The 19,921-nt window shown below is 37.2% G+C and overlaps 1 protein-coding gene across 1 annotated transcript in view; it reads left to right on the plus strand.

The window, feature by feature from the left end:
- The first annotated feature begins 367 nt into the window (after positions 1 to 367).
- Positions 368 to 19,921, plus strand: part of ARHGAP42 (Rho GTPase activating protein 42) — a 281,486-nt gene continuing 261,932 nt past the window's right edge. Inside the window, exon 1 of the mRNA XM_059413285.1 lies at positions 368 to 527. Within this exon, the coding sequence (XP_059269268.1) occupies positions 374 to 527 (154 nt within the window). The 5' untranslated portion in view covers positions 368 to 373. The remainder of the gene's footprint in view (positions 528 to 19,921) is intronic.

The raw sequence follows: 19,921 nt of genomic DNA on the forward strand, positions 1-19,921 counted from the left end.
AGTGGAGGTGCCGGAAGTGTCTGCGCGCGGTGAGAGAACTTTCCTGCTCCGGCGGCGGCCCGGAGCGTCCACCGCCTCTCGCAGCGACGATGCGCCCTGATGACAACGACCTGAGCGGGCTCGCGCCTCGGCCTACCGCCAGAGTCTGCACACTCCTTGCCGCAGAAGAGGACTGAGCCCAGAGGCGTCCGCCCGCCGGGGAGTCCTGTGCTGGCAACGCGGCGCTCGGGGCCCATTTCCTTTGCCCCGTCCTCTGGCGTCTTGGCTGGTTCCCTGCGATCGCGCGTAGTCAGCGCCGGCGCGGTCGCCGGCTGTTCCCGCCCTCACCGCCGCCCCGGCCGCGTCCCCGGTGGCCGCTGGTAGCGTCTGTGCCATGGGGCTGCCTACTCTGGAGTTCAGCGATTCCTACTTGGACAGCCCGGATTTCAGGGAGCGCCTGCAGTGTCACGAGATTGAACTGGAGCGAACCAACAAGTTCATCAAAGAGCTCATTAAGGACGGCTCTCTGCTCATTGGGGCGCTGAGGAGTAAGTGGAGCTGGCAGGGGCGGGTGGAGAGGGCGCAGGGATGCGGCGACTTCTCGCGGGGTGCGGGTCTGAGGGGTGGGTGGGATGGAGGACTCGGGGCTTCTTTTGTTTGAATGGGTTTGGGACAAAAGCTGAAGAGCTCCCCTGCTGGTGGCCACCAAGTTTGTGCCTAGGTGTTTTTTACTTACATACTTTAAGGTCTACAGAAAAGGGGGAAGTTATCCACTGGACCCAGGAGTAGATCCTGAGGAAAGTTGTTCAAAGTCATCTTTTTATTTTTTATTTTATTTTTTTTAATAAAGCTCCTGAAAAATGTTGGAGACTATTGGTCATTTTTTGTTGGTTGGTTGGTTTGTAATTTTTATTGTGCCTAGTTTGAACACTTAAAAAAAAAAAAAAGGTCCTTAAGGAGGGATTCAAGAACTTGGTTTAAGGATAAAATGAACCTAGTTTGTTTCGTGATACTCAAAGAAAACAATTAATTTCTTATATGTAGCAGTGGCTCTTCACTGGGCACAATACATCATTGAATTGGCTTTTAAAAAAATGTACATTTGCAATTTTGCCATTTAGTAAGATTTTGGAGATGATAGAGGATAGGTATGGCACCAGGGGATGTAATCTCTTTACAAGCTTTTTGGTGCATCTTAATTTTTGGTTTGTATGGTAAGTCTAATGTTGGTCGAGTCACAGGGAATGAGGGTTCAGTAGTTAAAGGCCAATCAGAATTTTTGATGATTAAGTAAAGACTATCCTTAGGGATTTTTCCCACTTCCTTTCCCGAACCGATTTTTTTTACTCCCTCCTGAATTTGCTGGATCTTCACTTTCAAGTACTAAGACCTAGGAGAGTCTTAGTAAATAAAAGAAACTCGAGTTTCTCTTTAAGAAAATGGAGTGATCTGCCTTCGTTCGGCTTGGCGGGTCCTAATCCCAGGGTCCTGGGATCCAGTCTCCCATGGGGCTCCTTGCTCATTTGGGAGCCTGCTTCTCCCTCTGCTCCTCTCCCATCCTGGATCATTCTCCTATCTCTGACAAATAAATAAATAAAATCTTTAAAAAAAAAAAAGAAGGAAAATGGAGTGATTTAACTGATAAGGTTTAACTTGTTACGTTTCCCAGACGTATTTCCATCTTATTGGAGGCTTCTGAAGGTTTTAGCTACTGAAAGGAAGCCCTGGACTCTCTGGCCTCTAATGGCTGGGTGAGGGAGGTATTTTCATTGCAGGGAGAGCCTTGGAGCATCTAGAAATCCCCAGGGCAAATGTAATAGAACCGTTGTGGAGTGTATCAGTTGGAAGGTCAGTAACAACATAATGGGGATGTGTGTGCCTGAAACTGAGACATTAGCATCTGATCTGTATTTTGAAGCATGTATTAATAATGGTAAGGATGAAGCTTATCAGAATGTCTTAGAATTAGTGTGCTCCCAAATCATTTTTTAAGCATCCCCAATGCTAAAACATTTACTTATTACTTGTGCTACTTAACGAGGATAAAGTATGTTTAATGCCCATATTCACATTAATATCTGAATTTGAGGGTAGTACTGATAACAGTATTTACTGATTTGTGAAAAAAGAATTTATCTGTAGTTCTTTTCACTCTGTGCGTACACAAATGTGAACTCTCTTTCCTTCTGGTTTGCAATTTCTGGCTGAGGTCTCAGGACTGGCCTCCTTGCATTTTAGCCTCTTCCAAAAGAGTTTCCCCGTCTCAGAATGCTAAATGCCAAGCTGCCTCTTGTGGAGCTGCCAACCGGTCCACAAGTGACATTTCTTCTCATTCTGCTGGGGAGATCATTTTAGTGTTTCAAAAGTTGAAAACATTTCCATAGCTGTGATAAATGCCCTGCAGTGCATATTATTATACTAGTGAGATTATGTACTTTATGATGATTTTTGAATCTAGTCTTGCAAAAATCAGATGATTCCCATCCAGATAAGTTTGTTCTTGCATATGTAAAGTGAAGAAATCTTTCAAGTTTAAGTTCCTTGAACATACAGAACCTGTTTCATTAATTTGGTCTTATGCACTTAAAAATATACAACATGCTGTCTTTCTAGGATTCTTAGGTTTGTGATGAGAGTTGATGATTTTAATGTTTGATTATTATTTATCTCACTAGGGAAGGAAAACGGTTTGTTCTTTATTCAAAGAATTCCTAGCATCATTTGCCATATAAATTTTGCAACAGAGGAACTCTTGAAGTCACATGATGGCAATGCTTTTTTCACCACCAAGCCACCTTCTATCCCTTGGGGAGGATACACTGAGGTTAGGCTGCAAGCAGTTAAATGTGGGTCCTGGGAAGTTGCTCAGTTAGGATAAGAGTAAGCCTAGAGGACTTTGAAGCCTGCTTTTATTTCTATCCCAGATCCACCAAGAAGCCCTCCTTTCCCCAGTTCTGTCCCTTGTTCTTTTCTGCCAGAGGAAGACTTCACCTTCCCTAACTTTATAGCTTTCCATTCTTCTGTACCTACTGTTTCAGTAAGTGTATCCATTATCCTGTTCAGTTTTATTTTTTGTACTTTGTTGTTATTTTCATGAATAATTAATGGTTTCTTAATGTAGCCTTCCTGGAAGGACAATCATCATGCATCTTGTATTATTTCCATCCTAGTTCATAGCTTTTCTGGTGAGGATTTTGGCATGCACTCTTGGCTAATACATGCATGACTATTTCAATAGGAGTCACAAATGCTCTTTGAGTTTTACTTCAGGTTGTCAGTATTACGGGAATTAATAAAAGGGAAACCACACTGATGGCAGGCTGGGCATGTTAGGAGAATCAGATACCACTCAATGTCAATTATAGGAAGTTTTGTCAGTTACAGACTACTAATAGACAAATCAATAAGAAAGAATCATCAGTTAAAGCCGCAACAGGGAAAGATGTACATTGCATTTCCTACAATAAATCAACTACACCTGCAACTCATCTAATGAGAAACCGTTATCACTCTGAACTCTTGCTTTTTCCAGTGGACTTCTATTCAGAACAACCCCTCTTAAGTTCTTCTTTCTTCTCCACAAAATAACATTGCTCCTTGTTTTTTGGTCTTAGCTATGGTTTTGCCGTAACTTGCTTGTCCAGGATTGCAATTCTCTTTTACTCCCAAATAAACCCATTTTGCTGATAAAATTTCTGGCAATCTTATTATTAAGGTTATTGGTTTCCTTAGTAGAAGGGTCCTTATCAAGGAAAACCTTGAGTAGATGATATCAATTTTAAATAATATAAGTAAGATACTTAACGTTTTTTTAATAAGACTTTTATTTATTTATTCGACAGAGATCACAAGTAGGCAGAGAGGCAGGCAGAGAGAGAAGGGGAAGCAGGCTCCCCGCTGTACAGAGGGCCCAATTCGGGGCTGGATCCCAGGACCCTGAGATCATGACCTGAGCATGATCAACATAGCAGAGGCTCAACCCACTGAGCCACCCAGGTGTCCCGATACTTAACATTTTTAAAATGAATTATTGCACATCCAATCTGAGAAAAATAGATGTCAGCTCATTAAGTAGTTGGATATAGACCTGAATTTAAATTCTGTTGCTGACAAATGATGTGTGATAAATGGCAAATAACTTACCCTCTCTGGGTCCTACTTTTCCTATAAAATGAGGTAAGATTTATAAAGGTCTTACCACTAGGATTATTTGTTTATTTTGTTACATGCTGTATAGACATTTGGTGAGCAATATTTGAGAATATTTGATACTGGAGAATGAGATTTTAGATCTTGCTGTGACTCACAGTCCTCCCCCTCTTTCATCAAGTGTTCTGTGAACTTAGTTACTTTAACAGGTATCTTAAAATTTGAGTTATGGAATCAGATGTTGTTTTTGCTTATTGATTTTCTTTTATAAAGAAACACCTCAAAATGGCTTTCTCATATAATTCTTCCTTTACTTTCTCTTTTCTTTTTTCTTTATACTTTTGAATATTTAAATAGGGCTTTGTCCTTGCAAAAATAGACTTCTCTGGGTCCTTGGGTGGCTCATTCAGTTCACCATCTGCATTCAACCCAGGACTTGATCCTGGGCTCCTGGGATCAAGGCCCAGGTGTCTGGCTTCCTGTCGGTGGGGAGTCTGCATATCCTTGCCCCTCCACCCATACATTTCCTCATGCTCTCTCTCTCTCTAAAAACTAAAATCTTAAAAAAAAAAAAAAAAAAAAAAAAGGAATAGATTTCCCCTTCTCTCAAAAACAGAAAAATAAAAAAGGAGTAGACAGAAATAGGATTGTAGTCACTTAATTCAATTATTGGGTAGGAAGAGCATATTCACATTTTTTTCTTCTACCCTGCCCTTTGGCATCTTGGTTCCTGCCATTTAGGATAATGTTTCTCAAATCTGTGTGTCTAGGCTTCTTCTAGAGGGAAAAAAAAAGTTGGTGGACTCTAATATAGATTCAGTTATTTATTATTATTATTATGGTAATATATATAAGCATGAAACTAATTCTTGTGTGTAGTCATACAATCTTAAAAGCAAATCAGTTTATGAATTAAATACAAATAATACTGTGAAACCAATAAAAAAACTTGTCAACTACATTCAGTTAATCTAATGGATGACGATGATGTTACTGAAAGAAAATTTCCTATATATAAAGACTGTTGATAATATCTTGTGTATTGATTATTCATTTTCTCTTTGCTATTCCCAGTTGGAACTATAGTTCTTCAAAACTGCTTGCCCAGATGATAGCCTCTCTATCACAGATTATGTATTTATTGGTCATATTGCCTCTGTTCCTGAGGCAGTAGTTCCTGGCACTAGTGTTCTGTGACAAAAAGAAGGGTGCCTGTTTGAGTAATAGAGATTGGTTGTTCCTAGGTTTAGATGTAGAATATACAGTTAATTAAGAATTTAGGACAGGGGCACGTGGGTGGCTCAGTGGGTTAAAGCCTCTGCCTTTGGCTCAGGTCATGATCTCAGGGTCCTGGGATTGAACCCCCATCAGGCTCTCTGCTCAGCAGGAAGCCTGCTTCCTCCTCTCTCTCTGCCTGCCTCTCTGCCTACTTGTGATCTGTCAAATAAGTAAATGAAATCTTAAAAAAGAAAAAAAAAAGAATTTAGGACATTAGCAGGAGGGAAGCATATAATTACTTGTGCCTACTGCCTTCGGTGTTCCCAGATATTAGTTTGAAGTACTATGGTACACTTGTGATCTGGGGATTATAGTAAAGCAAAACCCGAGATGCAAAGGCTACATTGAGATATTGTAAAAAGGGTGAAGGATCCTGCCTTCCATTTGCTGTGTTTCTCAAACTTGCCTTAGCCTGGTTTCACTTGTTTTTTCACTTTAAGCCATCTCTATTTTGTGTGTATGTTCTGGACCCACTCTCTATTACTGGAGTTTTGGTTGCACAGAGAAGGAGTTAAATAAAAGGAAAAAGCTGATTTTAAGAAGTTTGAGACTTTCTGTAGTTATTGTGCTATTTATTTGGTCATCCTTCAGCTTTTTAGGGAAAATTGCTATTGTTTTAGGCCATTTTTTGTATTTAAATTTGCACCTAGGTTTTATAGTTTAAATGGAACCCATTGCAGAGTCTTGTTTACCCTGCAAGAGCTCCTTCATGGCTGCTTATCCCACTAAGGCTGTTCTGCATGTGCAGCTGGGCAGTCTAATCAAAGGTATGGATATGTAATTACTTCAACCACTCATTTGGTTCTTAAGTTGTTGGAATTAGAGTTAAATGAGCAGAAGTAGCTGTATCTTTCAAATGAACTGTAATTAATTTTAGGAACTGGTAGATTAGGAATGTAGTGCTTTAAGGTTCTGCTTCAGAGATGTTGCAAGTAAAAGCAGTTACACTTGTGTTAATTAAAATGACGGCCTTGGCACTTATCGAAGTGGAAGTAATTTGGGCTGGCTGAGTACTTCCATTTACTTCTGATTCTCAATGTGAGCTCAGTGCGTACCCTTTTACACTGTCTTTATTTTCGTTGGATTTCCTTTTTCAGCAGTTAGTAATTGAGGGGCTGTTCTGTTAGAGGCCAGGGAACGAGTTAGTGGGAGAATGGGTTAGCAAGAACCACCTTTTAAACTGCTATCTTTGACAGTTACGATCAAGGTACTTTGAAAGTGAAGAAAACTCAGATAACTGCTAAAGTTTTAAGTTACTGAAAAGCTGCTTTAACAAACTTCCTTTGAATTAATAATTAGTGTACAATGTTCATTGTGTTGATATGTAAGCATGACTCAAATCATAAAAAAAAATACAGCTAACATTCAGTATTACTTTGGTGTGAGTGCAGTTTTATTTAAGTAATGTATACTTACAGAATGGCAAATCTTTTATTTAGATTTATAAAGAGAAATATTAGTTTAAAAATATCATATCATTAAGCCACATTTGGTAAATATGCAACAATGGAATGTTTAATATGGACAGATAAGGAAGGGTGAAGGAAAGGGGATTTATTTTGTCTTGAATCTTTTTCATGAAAACTCTTTCTTGCCAGAACTGTGATTGCCGCCTCTTCTGGCCCTAGACATCCCTGCTGTCTAGAGTGTAATTTCCACTCATTTCAGCCTTCTAGGTGGGTGCCAGCCCCTCTGTAGCGCCACCTGCCACCCACCAGTTTCAGCCGGCAGCTCTGCCAGCCTTCCTTTTTCCTCCACCATGCAAAACCTCTGCCCAGCATCTAATAATCCTTATAGTGTATTCCCAGTGGATCTGGCCTCATCAGCCAAGGACTTGCTACCTGCTTCTTGCTGAGTTTCATCCTGAAAATTAAAACCATTTGCCAAGCACCTGGCTGATAAGTGTGTGGACTCCGTACTTCATCTTTTGCAACTGTGTTCATCTGAGCTGTAATGACTGGGTTTTGTAGAAGTGTAGAAATTCACATAATATTTGATAATCTTAATGGCTCTTGAAAGCAAAGGAAAAGGGGCCAGATGATAACAGGACAGTCATTACAAATGTAATCATATTAACAGTTTTGTCTCTGACTAGGTGAACTTAAACTTTGGCCTGGATATTTCTGGTAATATGGATCCTTCTCTATAAGATTACTTCTAACTGGGATGTAATCTTATATGTCATAGTTCATATCCTCAGTCTTCTGATTTTATTACCAAGAATCCAATTATAACACTGAAGAAAGTGTTCTGGCAACTTCCATCACTTTGTGAGGACTGTGACTTGCTTCAGGAAAAGTGAATTGCGGAATAGTAAGATAACTTATAGTAGCTGATAATCTGCCAGTTTTTTCAGTCTTTTCCCTTTCTTTCAAAGGTATGCTTAGCAGAAAAGAAGAAAAACAAGTACTAAGTTTCCTACAATTTTTAATTTGAGAGTAATTCTTTTAATTGCAATTTTTCATGGAACCTGGTGGGAAAAGGCTAAAATAAGATGAATGAAATCTTTGTACATTATTTTATATTAATTGTAAGAGACTTTTTCAGTTCCAGTTTTTAGATTCTGTGATAGAAGTCTCCATTCCTAATGACATTTAAAAAAATGCCCAAGCATGACTTTTTTTTTGTATATTGTTGGTTTATCTGATTTAGGTGAGTATTAGGAATGATGGGTAATGTTTTGTTTTGTGAAGGATAGAGAAGCATCCTGTGTTGGTTCTCAATGTCAGATGGTACGGGAAAAAAAATGGAAAAAATGCTGCATGTAAATAACCTTGCTACGTTAATAGTATTCTTCCTGTACCTTGGCTTTACTCTGGGAAAAACTGGGTAGACACCCTATGCCCCCTTTCATTTGGAAGTCAGTCATATTTCTTGGTAGTGGAATTTCTATATTTCCTTATGCAAATCTAAAAAGCATACTGCCTGACACTTTATGAAGGGGATGCCAAATAGTATTCTGTCATGTGTAAACATATATTGGAGCTTATCCAGATGAAAGACCCAGCTTCAGTTTTCTCTTTAGTACACAATAAAAGTGGTGATGTAATTTAGAAAACTGGTATGTGTTTATGTGTGGAGGAGAGTGATAAGCTGCTAATAGAAATGAGTATTCAGTATGTGTCTTATCCCTTTCCAAATCAAAGTTTAGTAAATTGATTTTACTTTGCTTTGTGAGAATTTTTTCTTCTTCATTTATTTAATTTCTTTATACCTCACAATGTCTGAATGGAAGATGTGGCTCCAAAATGGGGATAGTGTGTGTGTGTGGGGGGGGGGGTGTGAGAGAGGTAAACAAGGAGAAATACATTAAAATTAAAATTGAGAAAAGAATTTAAATATTATGGTTTTGGAACTTTGTCAGGCTTTGTGTATCTTATATGAAAAAGTTATTGTGTGACACTAGAGAATCAAAAGAATAAGAGTAGCCTGCCAACTGTTGTAAAAGCTCGATGTGGAAAATTTGAGGGAGGTGGTTCCCATTAAAAACTGCCAACATAAGAGATAGTAGAGGTGGCTTTTTTAGGGGTGTGCCCTTTGGGGGAGAGGTGGGAAAACTGCGCACTCGTGAAAAAATGATGTCAACATAGGAAGTAATAGGAAGGACTTTTAAAGACATGTGTTGACTGCTTGGCAATCCTCATTTTCTGTAGGTGACCCTTTCTAACCTTAATTAATACTTCCTCTGGGTCCCAGCTCCACCATTACACCTTTTTTCTTAGGATGTGATGTTGCTAAATTCCTCTTCCTTTTTCAGTTTATTTCCTCCGTCCTTCTCTTAAATGTTGATGGTACACAAAGATTCCTTCTTAGCCCTTTGACTGTTTGCTTTCCTTGGGTGATAACATGTCCTCCTGGGCCCCAGCCCTAACCTCATTTTCCTGAGCTCTAGATCTCATTGTTACCAGCATATTACTACCTAGATATGCTTCAGGCACCTCCGACTCTGTGTCAGAACCAAGTTCTTCCTTGTTCTCCACCTTGTTCTCATTTCTCTAGTTATAGCCTCTTCCACCTGCTCATCTCAAAAAGGAACATCTGAATCCTTCCCAACTCTTCCTGTTTCCTTCCCTGGTTTTTAAACTCCAGTTTTTCACTCTACCCAGGTTAGAAAATTTGGTTAGTCCTGTAATTTTGTGCTTCCAGATATCCTAAATTAGATTTTTTTCAGCCAGTGTTTATGAAATAACATTTCTTTCTTAGCTTAAAACAACAGACATTTATTCTCTCATAGTCTGGAGGCCAGAGGTCCAAAATGAAGGTGTCAGTAGGACCATGCTCTCTGAAGGTTCTAGGAGAGGATTTTTCCTTGCCTCCTCTTCCGGCTCTGGCTTCTGGTGTTGCCAACACAAGGTGTTCATTGGCTTTTAATGTGTCCCTCCAGTTCAGGGCTCTGCAGTCACGTGGTGTACATTTTACTTTTTCTTTCAAATGTAAACTTCTAGGTGCCAAGGATATCTGTATTCTCTTCAGATCCGACCACATTGTAGATGCTCAGTGATTTTTCAACATCAGCAAATCTACTAGGCTTCACTGTATCTGCTCAGACCTGGGCATACTGATTTTTAGGACTGAGCAGTCCAGGGGGCAGCAGACAATAACAGGTGTTAGAACTTTATTCTAGTCCTGGTGCTGCTACTAACTAAAGGCATTGGTACAAGCTACTTGTCTCAGAACCTATTTTTTTGGGTTTGCTCTATATTTCTTATAGGATTTTCTTTTTTTAGTATATGTGCTGCCGAAGCTAGCACTAGGATTTTCTTTGAGGGGGGCCGAGGGGCACGGGAAAAGGGAGAGAAACTTAAGCAGGCTCTACACCTAGTGTGGAGCCCAGCCTGGGGCTTGACATGATAAGTCTGAGATCATGATTTGAGCTGAAATTAAGAGTCAGACTCTTAACCAACTGAGCCACCCAGGTGCCCCAATTTCTTGTAAGATTTTTGTGTAGGCCATGTAAAGAAGGCATAATATAAAAATGTAAAATTATTTTCATTTGCTTTAGGTGGGATCATTGTGATCCTAATAATTTCAGTTTTTTTCAAGACTGCATCTAACATTTTCTTGTCAACATTATCATATTCTGTAGGAATATGATTTTAAAAGTGGAAATGCTTTAATTGAATATTAAAGGATGGGCTTGTTTATCTCCCCAATTAAATCTATTTGGAGGAAATGATTGTAAGATGTGGCATGGTTTTGTTTTAGCTTTTTTCTTTTCTTTTTAAAAAATTTTTATTTATTTATTTTTAAAGATTTTATTTATTTATTTGACAGAGAGAGCACACTTAACCAATTGAGCCACCCAGGTGCCCCTAGCTTTTTTCTTTTAAACAAATATTTACTATGATCTGGGAACCAAGAAGGCATTAGGTTGGCATTTAGGGATTATGAATGGGCAGTATAGATGTTGAGAATGGGCAGTATAGATGGGCTTCTCTGCTGGTGCTTTATTTCTGGTGGCTCAGTTCTGTGGTCTATAAAAGTTATTTAAATGACAGCCATAACTTGTACTTCTCTAAATGAAATAGATAGCTGGGCAGTTTCATAAAATAAAACAGGCACATGAGAGATCTTTTTTCTTCACATTGGTTTCAGTATGGAAGGCAGATAGTGGCTTAGAAAAACACTTTCCTAGGTGTTTCTTATGCTGCACAGATGTTTTGTAAATGTGATTACATTTGAGGTGAGATCATCCTGGTGAGAAAAGAAAATGATGAGATTGGTAGGGCATTGCTGGAGGGTTTTGCGGCGAGGAATTATGGTAAAAAAATTTTTTATTAAGAATTGAAGAGGAAGCTTCTGTTGGCTGAGTAAGAAAATTGAGTTGAGCCTGTTAGCTAGTTGATTAAGGAAAGGAGAGGATATTTGGATGGTACCACAAGGATGAAACAGATCATTTAAAACAACAACAACAAAAGATGGTTGTTAAGGGATCTCTGAGTTTAAAGGGAGTTCTGCCCTGAAGTTGGGGGAGTTAGGGAGCAATGAATAGGAAGTCTAGAGTTTGGAGACAGCTTGCAGAGTGTAGCAGAGCTGGAAAAAGCCAGCCATCAGGAATTAAAGAAAGAAAATACAGGTTCTTAATAATCCTGAACAAGGAATAGCAGCAAGTGAGTGAGAATGACAGCCTCTATGTTTGCTAGGTTTAAACTCTGTTGGGTGCATGTCCTTTTCTTCCCATTATGGATGTTCTACAGATTCACAGCTGGCTGAGTATGATGTTTTATGACATCCACTGATCAGAGGGGATGAAAGAAGATGAAACAAGGATGCAGAACCAGGGTGTGAGTTGCAAGATATTCTTCCTGCTTTTAAGTCCTAAGATTATGTCTTAGACTTCCTTATTTTCTTTTCTGAGACTGTCAGAACATATGTTAACTGAAGATAATCCCAATTTATGCAAATAATCTGAACATGAAATCTGGCTAAAAGAAACAGGGGTTTTTCTTGAGTTTACTTTAGCATTACTATTTACACACGTGCAGTGCTAATAATGCTTAATCTTTAATATTGGAATATTTTAATATAAAGTAGGTTCTTTGAAGATTTAACACTAACAGCAGTCAATCTGGTATAGTAGGAAGAGCCTAGGCTTGCTTTATTTATTTATGTATTTATTTATTTATTTTTTAGATTTCTCAATCTTAACTTTATTTCTTTATTTAGATTTAATTTTATTTTTTCAGTGTTCTAAGATTTATTGTTTATACACCACACCCAGTGCTCCATGCAATACATGCCCTCCTTAATACCCACCACCAGGCTCACCCATCCCCCCACCCGCTCCTTTCTAAAACCCTCAGCTTGTTTCTCAGAGACCACAGTTTTTCATGTTTTGTCTCCCCTTCTGATGAGCCTAGGCTTTAGAATCGAGCAATGCTTTTCAATCCTAGCTCAGACACTTATTAGCTATGTGGCTGTGAGCAAGTTATTTGGCTTCCTTTGTGGTTTTCCTTGTCTGTAATATGGGAATAATATTTATTTCATATGCATATTTTCAGGGTTAAATAAGATAACATACAAAGTGTTGAGCACAGAGTATTAAATACTAATTTTCTCTTCTGTCTCATTCATCGCCAATGTTGAGACTAGGTAGTGAAATTAGACCATTGTTACAAACAACCACCACGACCATATTCTATTTAAGAGAGAATCTGCAGTAGCTTTCCTAAGCAAAATCTTTACATTACCTGGACAAATGCACCATATATATATGCATAGAACACTATATTTAATGTTGTTATAAGACCTCTAGACCATGTGTCATTGCTTGTTATTATGAATATGGCTCGCAGGGAGAGTAAGCCATTGCTTCTGTGGAATAGCTTAGCTATCTTATTAAGGATGTTTTCATATCTGAGATTTTATGATCTTGTAAAAAAATGGCATTCATCACTTTTTATTTTGATTTTTTTATTATTTGCCTGTTTTTCTCCCTAGAATGTTAGCTTCATAAGAGTTGCCGCCAAGTCTTTGCGATTCTGGATCTGGACTCACTATACATTTTTCATCAATCCATTAACTTTCAGGAAGTTGTGTCAAACCAATGTTTGGAATTGTATAAATTCAAAAGTTGTTACTACCCACTTAATGTTGGAACCAATTCTGAAACTTTATATATGAAGACAAGTATCTTAGTGAAACAGCCTTTAGCATGTTATATAGATTTTACCAGAATGAGATTGATTAGAACACATTTATTCAAGAATTAATATTCAGCAGTGACAATATTTAGTACCTCAAATACAAGAGACATTGCTAAGAAAGTGAAATTGTACAAAGGACTTATGTTGTGTCTGTTTGTAACCAAGTATTGTATATACTATTCTTGAGGTGCCATTTCAGAGTGTTGATTTTAATTGTGTAGGAATACCATTCATTATTGAGTTCGTTATTTATTATTTATTTATTTATTTATTATGTATTTATATGTATCATTTTTATTTATTATGTATCATTATTCATTATTGAGGTATAGTTGATTGCCATAAAGTTCATCCTTTTAAAAGTGTATAATTCAGTGTTTTTTCATGTGCTTACTGAATTGTGCGACCATCATCACTTAATATCATCATTTAATAATTATATTAAAACATTTGTTTTCTGCTTTATTGAAGTATAATTGACAAATAAAATTGTGAGATACTTAAAATATATATCATGGTGATTTGATATCTGTATACATTGTGAATGGATTTCTGTCAGCTAGTTTATTAGCATATCCATCCATCACCTCACATATTTATCCTTTTTTAAGTGAGAACATTTGAGTTTGACTCCCTTAGCAAATTTCAATTAAATATTATGGTATTACTGACTAGAGTCACTATGTTTTAAGTTAGATCTTCGTGCTTAATTCATCTTATAGCTGAAAGTTTGTTTCCTTATCAGCCTCTCCCTGTTTCTCCGAATTGCCAGACCCTGGAAGCTACTAATGTTCTCTTTCTCTGACTGATTCCACATATAAGTGATATCATACAGTATTTGTCCTTATTGTTCTGGCTTGTTATATTTAGCATAATGCTCTCACGGTCCTTCCAGGTTGTTATAAATGGCAAGATTTTCTTCTTTCTCATAGCTGAAAAATACTCTATTGTATATGTGCACTACATCTTTTTTATTCATTTGTCTTTTGATAGACACTTAGCTTGTTTCCTGTTTTGGCTATTGTGAATAATATTGCAGTGGACATTCTAGTACAGGTATCTCTTCAATATTCTGTTTTTATTTTCTTTGAATATATACCCAGAGATGGGACTGCTGGATTGTATGGTAGTTCTATTTTGAATTTTTTGAGGCACCTCCATACTGTTTTCCATAGTGGCTGAACTAATTTATATTACTGCCAACAGTGCAGAAGGGTTCCATTTTCTCCATATCCTTGCCAGCACTTATTTCTTGTCTTTTTGATGATAGTCATTTTAACAGGTGTGAGATGATACCTCATTGTGGTTTTGATTTGCATTTCCCTGATGACGGGTGATTTTGAGCACCCTTTCAGTGCCTGTTGGCCATCTGTATGTCTTTGGGAAAATGTCTGTTCAGGTCCTCCACCCATTTTTTAATCAGATTGTTTGTTTGCTATTAAATTATGTGAATTGTTTATATGTTTTGGAATCACTACCTAATTTTAGTATAGTTTCATTGCCCAAAAAGAAATCCCATACCCTATTTTCTCTCTTCTCTAGCTCCTGGCAACTGTTATAATATACTTTTTTTCTTTTTTTTCTTTTTTTCTATTTTTTTTTTAATATTTTACTTATTTATTTGACAGAGATCATAAGTAGGCAGAGAGGCAGGCAGAGAGAGAGGAGGAAACAGGCTCCCTGCAAGCAGAGAGCCCGACGCAGAGCTTGATCCCCGGACCCCAAAACCAGACCCGAGCTGAAGGCAGAGGCCTCAACCCACTGAGCCACCCAGGCGCCCCTACACTTTGTTTCTATAGCTTGGCCTGTTCTGAACCTTTATTGTATAAATAGAATGATGCAATCTGTGGCTTTTTGTGAATGACTACTTTCGCTTAGCATGTTTTCAGGGTTCATCCATATTTTAGTATTGATTGGTATTTTATTCCTTTTTACTGCCAGATATTCAATTGTATGGATATATCACACATATTATTTATCTGTTTATTCATTGAAGGGTATTTTGGTATTTTCATATTAATATTATTTCTATTATGAATAATGTTATAAACATTCATGTGCCTGTTTTATGTGGACATATATTTTCATTCTCCTGGATATATCCCTAGGCATGGAGTTTTTGGGTGATATAATAACTCGGTGTTGGAACTCACCTTTATAAATAGAAATTTAGTAGGTCTGTAGGCATTTACATTACATTGTTTATGGTAGGAGTTTGAAAGCTAAATATGTATGTATGTATGTATGTACGTATTTATTTATTTAATTTTATGGTTTTATTTATTTATTTGACAGAGAGAGAGAGAGGCAGTGAGAGAGGGAGCCCAAGCAGGGGGAGTGGGCCAGGGAGAAGCAGGCAGTAGGGCTTGATCCCAGAGTTCTGGGATCAGGACCTGAGCCAAAGGCAGATGCTTAGGCAGATGCTTAACAACTGAGCCACCCAGGCTTCCCGAAAGCTAAATGTGTACTTAAAGCAAAGTTAAAACTTCCCAAAACAAATTCAGATATGGCCTTTATATTTGTTGGGGAAAACAGAACCACTTGGTGGATATTTAAGGAGGAAACATTTCCGTGTTCTTTTAATTTTCATTATACAAGGTAAGTATTTAAAAATCTCATAATGTAAATAAAGACCAATAGCAATTTTTACATATGTACAAAGAGTGGCAAGACGAGGGGAGAGGAGAAAACAAGGAGTAACGAGCCAGGAGAGATGTGAAGAAGAAAGAGAGAATGGAACATTGATTTACATATTCCTTCAGCATATATATTAGCACTAGATATATGTCAGATATCATTCTAGGCCTTGAAGTACAGAGCAGAGGTTCAGCTTTTCTGGGTTTGCATTTACTGAGGGCATGCTGTTGATATTGTGTGTGTGTGTGTGTGTGTAACTGCGTGGTGCTAAGACTTAATAGTTACCATGTGTTTGTTTTATTTCCTCAGATATCCTTTCTCTGTTGTTACACAGGTTAACTTGTGCATATCTCCATTAAGGCGGTCAACACAGCATAGGGATCTCATATGAGAATGTGAATATCCATTCTTAATTGATGCTAGATCAGGAAACATTTTAGGATCACCTACTATACTTCAAGCACTGTACTAGATACCCTACCCTGTGTGTGCATGTGACTTACTAGGCCACTTAGTGTGTATGTGCACACACACATACATACACACTCATACAGACACATACACACTAAGTGGCCTAGTGAGTCGCTCTCTTTCTTGAACTTGGGTTTCCTCATTTTTACAATGGGGATAATAATAATACCTACTTTTTCATGAGGGTTTTACAGTTTTTGTAGCCATGCCTGGCATATTACTTGGTATGTAGAAATCAATAAATGGTTGCTTTTATAATCACAGTGTATTTTTTTTTCCACAGTGTATTTTTTAACAGATAAAATGAAGTAACCTTAATATTAAAAATATTTAAAATGGGAAACATTCTCTGTGCCTTTCATGATGATTAATTTGATTTTATTTTTATTTAACCTTCCATGTCTACATGAATACACTTAAAAAATAAAAATACAATCATAACATATATACCATTTTATATATAAATTTATACCATCCTTCAAATATTTTTCTTGCTTCTTTTTTTTATTGTTAGTATATTTATGACTAAAAGTGTTCACATTGGTGATATTTATGTGTAAGTAATTTAAAGCAGTCTACATTTGAAATGTAAGTAAAACCAGAGTGGGATACATTTTGAATAAAGAAACATCTGCAGTTTGCTACAGTTCACCAAAAGGAAATTGGATCATGTATCAGCTATGTGATCCTCTAAGACTTTCATCTTTTAAAGAAACTTCCCTGCCTGCCTAAAATCTGCATTCATCTGTTACTCTCAAATGAAGCCTGTGGATATATGTTGTTACACAGAATTTGGTGAACCTCAACATACTTTGCAGCTGCTGCATCTGCTGGAATTTAACTGGAAATCAGAAACAACTATTTTTGAGACTTCTTCAGGCTTCTCCCGCATTTTAGATTTCTTCTTTTTCTTAATGTGGGCATTTTGTCCTTGTATGTTTCTTTTCAGGTTCCCAATTATTAGTCCTTCGGAATTACAAATCACTTAATCTTTTATCAACAGTGTTTTTTAAAGGTGTTACTTACTAAATGAGTGGATACTATAGTCATTGTTTTACTGGGCTGTTGAATTTTTGACCCTACCATTCCTTACTTCCAGAAGTTTCTCCCTGGGCTTCTGTGGAGTGGTGCCATATCTAATCTCTATTCATGCCTTCCATCAGCTTTCCAACTTTTTTTTTTTTCTTAGCCTTCCAGAGTTCCTTCATTCCTTCATTCCTCTTGAATGTAGGTGTTCATATTGTCCAATGAGAGCCTTTTCTCAATAGATATAAGTTGGTGATGAATATTTATCCATAACCAAATGGTTAGTATCTGTAATTTAAATGGGGGAAGAAGATGGTTAGGATATCATTAGATAAGTGTACACTAGACATAGGACAGTTGAGTAACCAAAGGATAAATACAGCTGTTAACCTTTACCAGGAGTTAGAGAAATGCAAATGAATATAGAGTGAAGTATTTATTCTTTTATCTATTAACTTAGCTAAAAAGATTTTTAAAAATGCCTTTTGCTAATTTGGGTATACCAAGACTCTTACCTTCTGCTGCTGATAGAATTGTAAATAGGTAATAATTGTCAAGGACCTTAACAGTTTTATACTCACTAATACGATGGTCCAAATTACAGTACTTTTTCTGTAGCAGGTAATATTGATTTCCTACCCAGCCTCTGTGTCCTTTCATTCTTTCTATAACAAGGTAGAGTTTGTTTAGCAAGATAAACCTCCCCCCAGGTCAGGGGTAAATCCTGATTAGTTGAGTTATTAATTGTAACCCCTTTTTCCTTCTAAGGATGGCAGGTATTTCTCAACTTTAAAGTAACCAACAGCGCACCTGTGAGTTTATTGTGGTACTGCATGCAGTTTGGAAACTGGTCCTGACCTATGTAAATGATTAAAATTTACTTATAATGGAAAATAAGTAGAAATGACTCAACTAGTTTGGTAGATTTTTACAGTGACTACTCATCTAGTCAATTACATGTAAGTCTTTTGATATAAATCCAAATTACAGCAAAGCAGGATACACAGTTGTATACATGCTTTTGTCATTATATGAGGAGAAAATATGCCTGTGAAAAAACTCAGTAAAATCTACCAAAAAGAAATGCTGTGTGTAAATGCACTAGGGTGGTAATATTAGAGAGATCCCTGCCTCCCCCACCCCCAGTCCTCTAGTGGAGTAAAGGAAATTAATGAGAACCTAGAGGGAGGAGTTAGAGTGTTGGTCCTGCTAGTTGCCCCCCTGGCAGAGCTTTGGGAGCCGTGATTACAGATGTGCTCATTGTTTCCAGCGTGGGGTGTCAAGAATGGGGTGGGAGGCCATAAGCTCTCAAGTTCCAGCCAATTACTGCGAGTTGGTGAGGTACCAGCTCAGATAAATACATTCTTTCTAATCTACTCTTAACTGCACTTCCTTCCAATCCATTATAACAATTCTCTGTAAATGATTTGATAGAGATTTTGTTAACATGTAGCCTTCATATCTTTTCCCTATTTACTTTTCCATTTTCCAATTTCTGGCTGTTTAATTTGCTCCATCTTTTATCCAGCCATCTTTGAACACTTTCTCTTTTCATTCTTTTAGAAGTGGCATAACGAGACTATCATAAAATATACATATCCAGATTTGGACTGTTTTGTTCGTTTATGATAAGCACACGTTTTCATGGACAAATTAATTGTACGTGGTATTTTGTTAAAATATAATTTGTATTAACCATAGGTGTTCTCCTGGATGACAGATTCAGGTTTTAAGGATGATGAGAATATATTTCTGGTGAGGGTTTCAGCATAGAACCTATGGTGGGTTTGGTTTCTTTTGTAATTTTTGTAAGCTGTTAGTTGCAAATGAATGTCCTGTGAAAATAGGATCTTACTGTCTTTCAGATGACAGATTTTGAGGTAGATAAGTGAGGGTTAAAAGGAGAAAGATTGAGACTCAGAGATCATGAAATGAAAGTTACTGTCTGGTAAGACTGAGTGGCAGTTTAACCAACTTGGGTATGGATTCTGACCATTGAGTGAGGCCTTATCTCTCTTTGAGGCTGTTTCCTTTACTTTAAATTGGGGATCACCATCTTTGCCACACTTATTTATTATGGTAATGAAATTCTTTCATTTATCAAATCAAGCTAGGCACATTCTAAATTGGAATAACTTTCACTTTCCAAAAAATGATAATATGATTTCTCTTTAAATTCTGCTAAAAAATACTTGAAAATTGTAAAGCATTTAGTTGATAGAAATTTGGTATAATAAAGCACAAGTTTTTTTTTTTTTTTTTTTTCTATACTTTAGGGATTTCCTTAGGGAATCTGTAAAAATATGTTTCTTTGGAAGTATTACTTTAAGTGGTCTGCTGTATTCATTGTCTTTCCATGCCAAACTTAAATGCGAGCAAATTAGTTGTGTTTTGTTTATTTTGGTAACCCATGGGTTTATATTTTTAACATGGCTTGAATTTTATTTATTAGTCATCCTTTCTAACTAACTTATTATGTTACAATTGTCTTATCTATTCTTTTTTTTTTTTAATGAAAAAGAAAGGGTAATTTAAGGGAAGAATTTTGGCTAGTGGGCTCTGTCTGGCCACTTTGCACAGATACGGTTTTGTAATATGGGATCAGCATCCTGTGTTTTCTGTTATTTAAATCATGAGTAACCATAGTGGGCAGAGTGATACAAGGATTTCTGAAATTCTGTTTTTATGTTTATAGGCAGAATCTTTTTAGCAGAACTTTTAAATGATCTAGCAAG

This window comes from Mustela nigripes, chromosome 1 (assembly GCF_022355385.1).
Source record: "Mustela nigripes isolate SB6536 chromosome 1, MUSNIG.SB6536, whole genome shotgun sequence".
Classification (NCBI taxonomy): Eukaryota; Metazoa; Chordata; class Mammalia; order Carnivora; family Mustelidae; genus Mustela; species Mustela nigripes.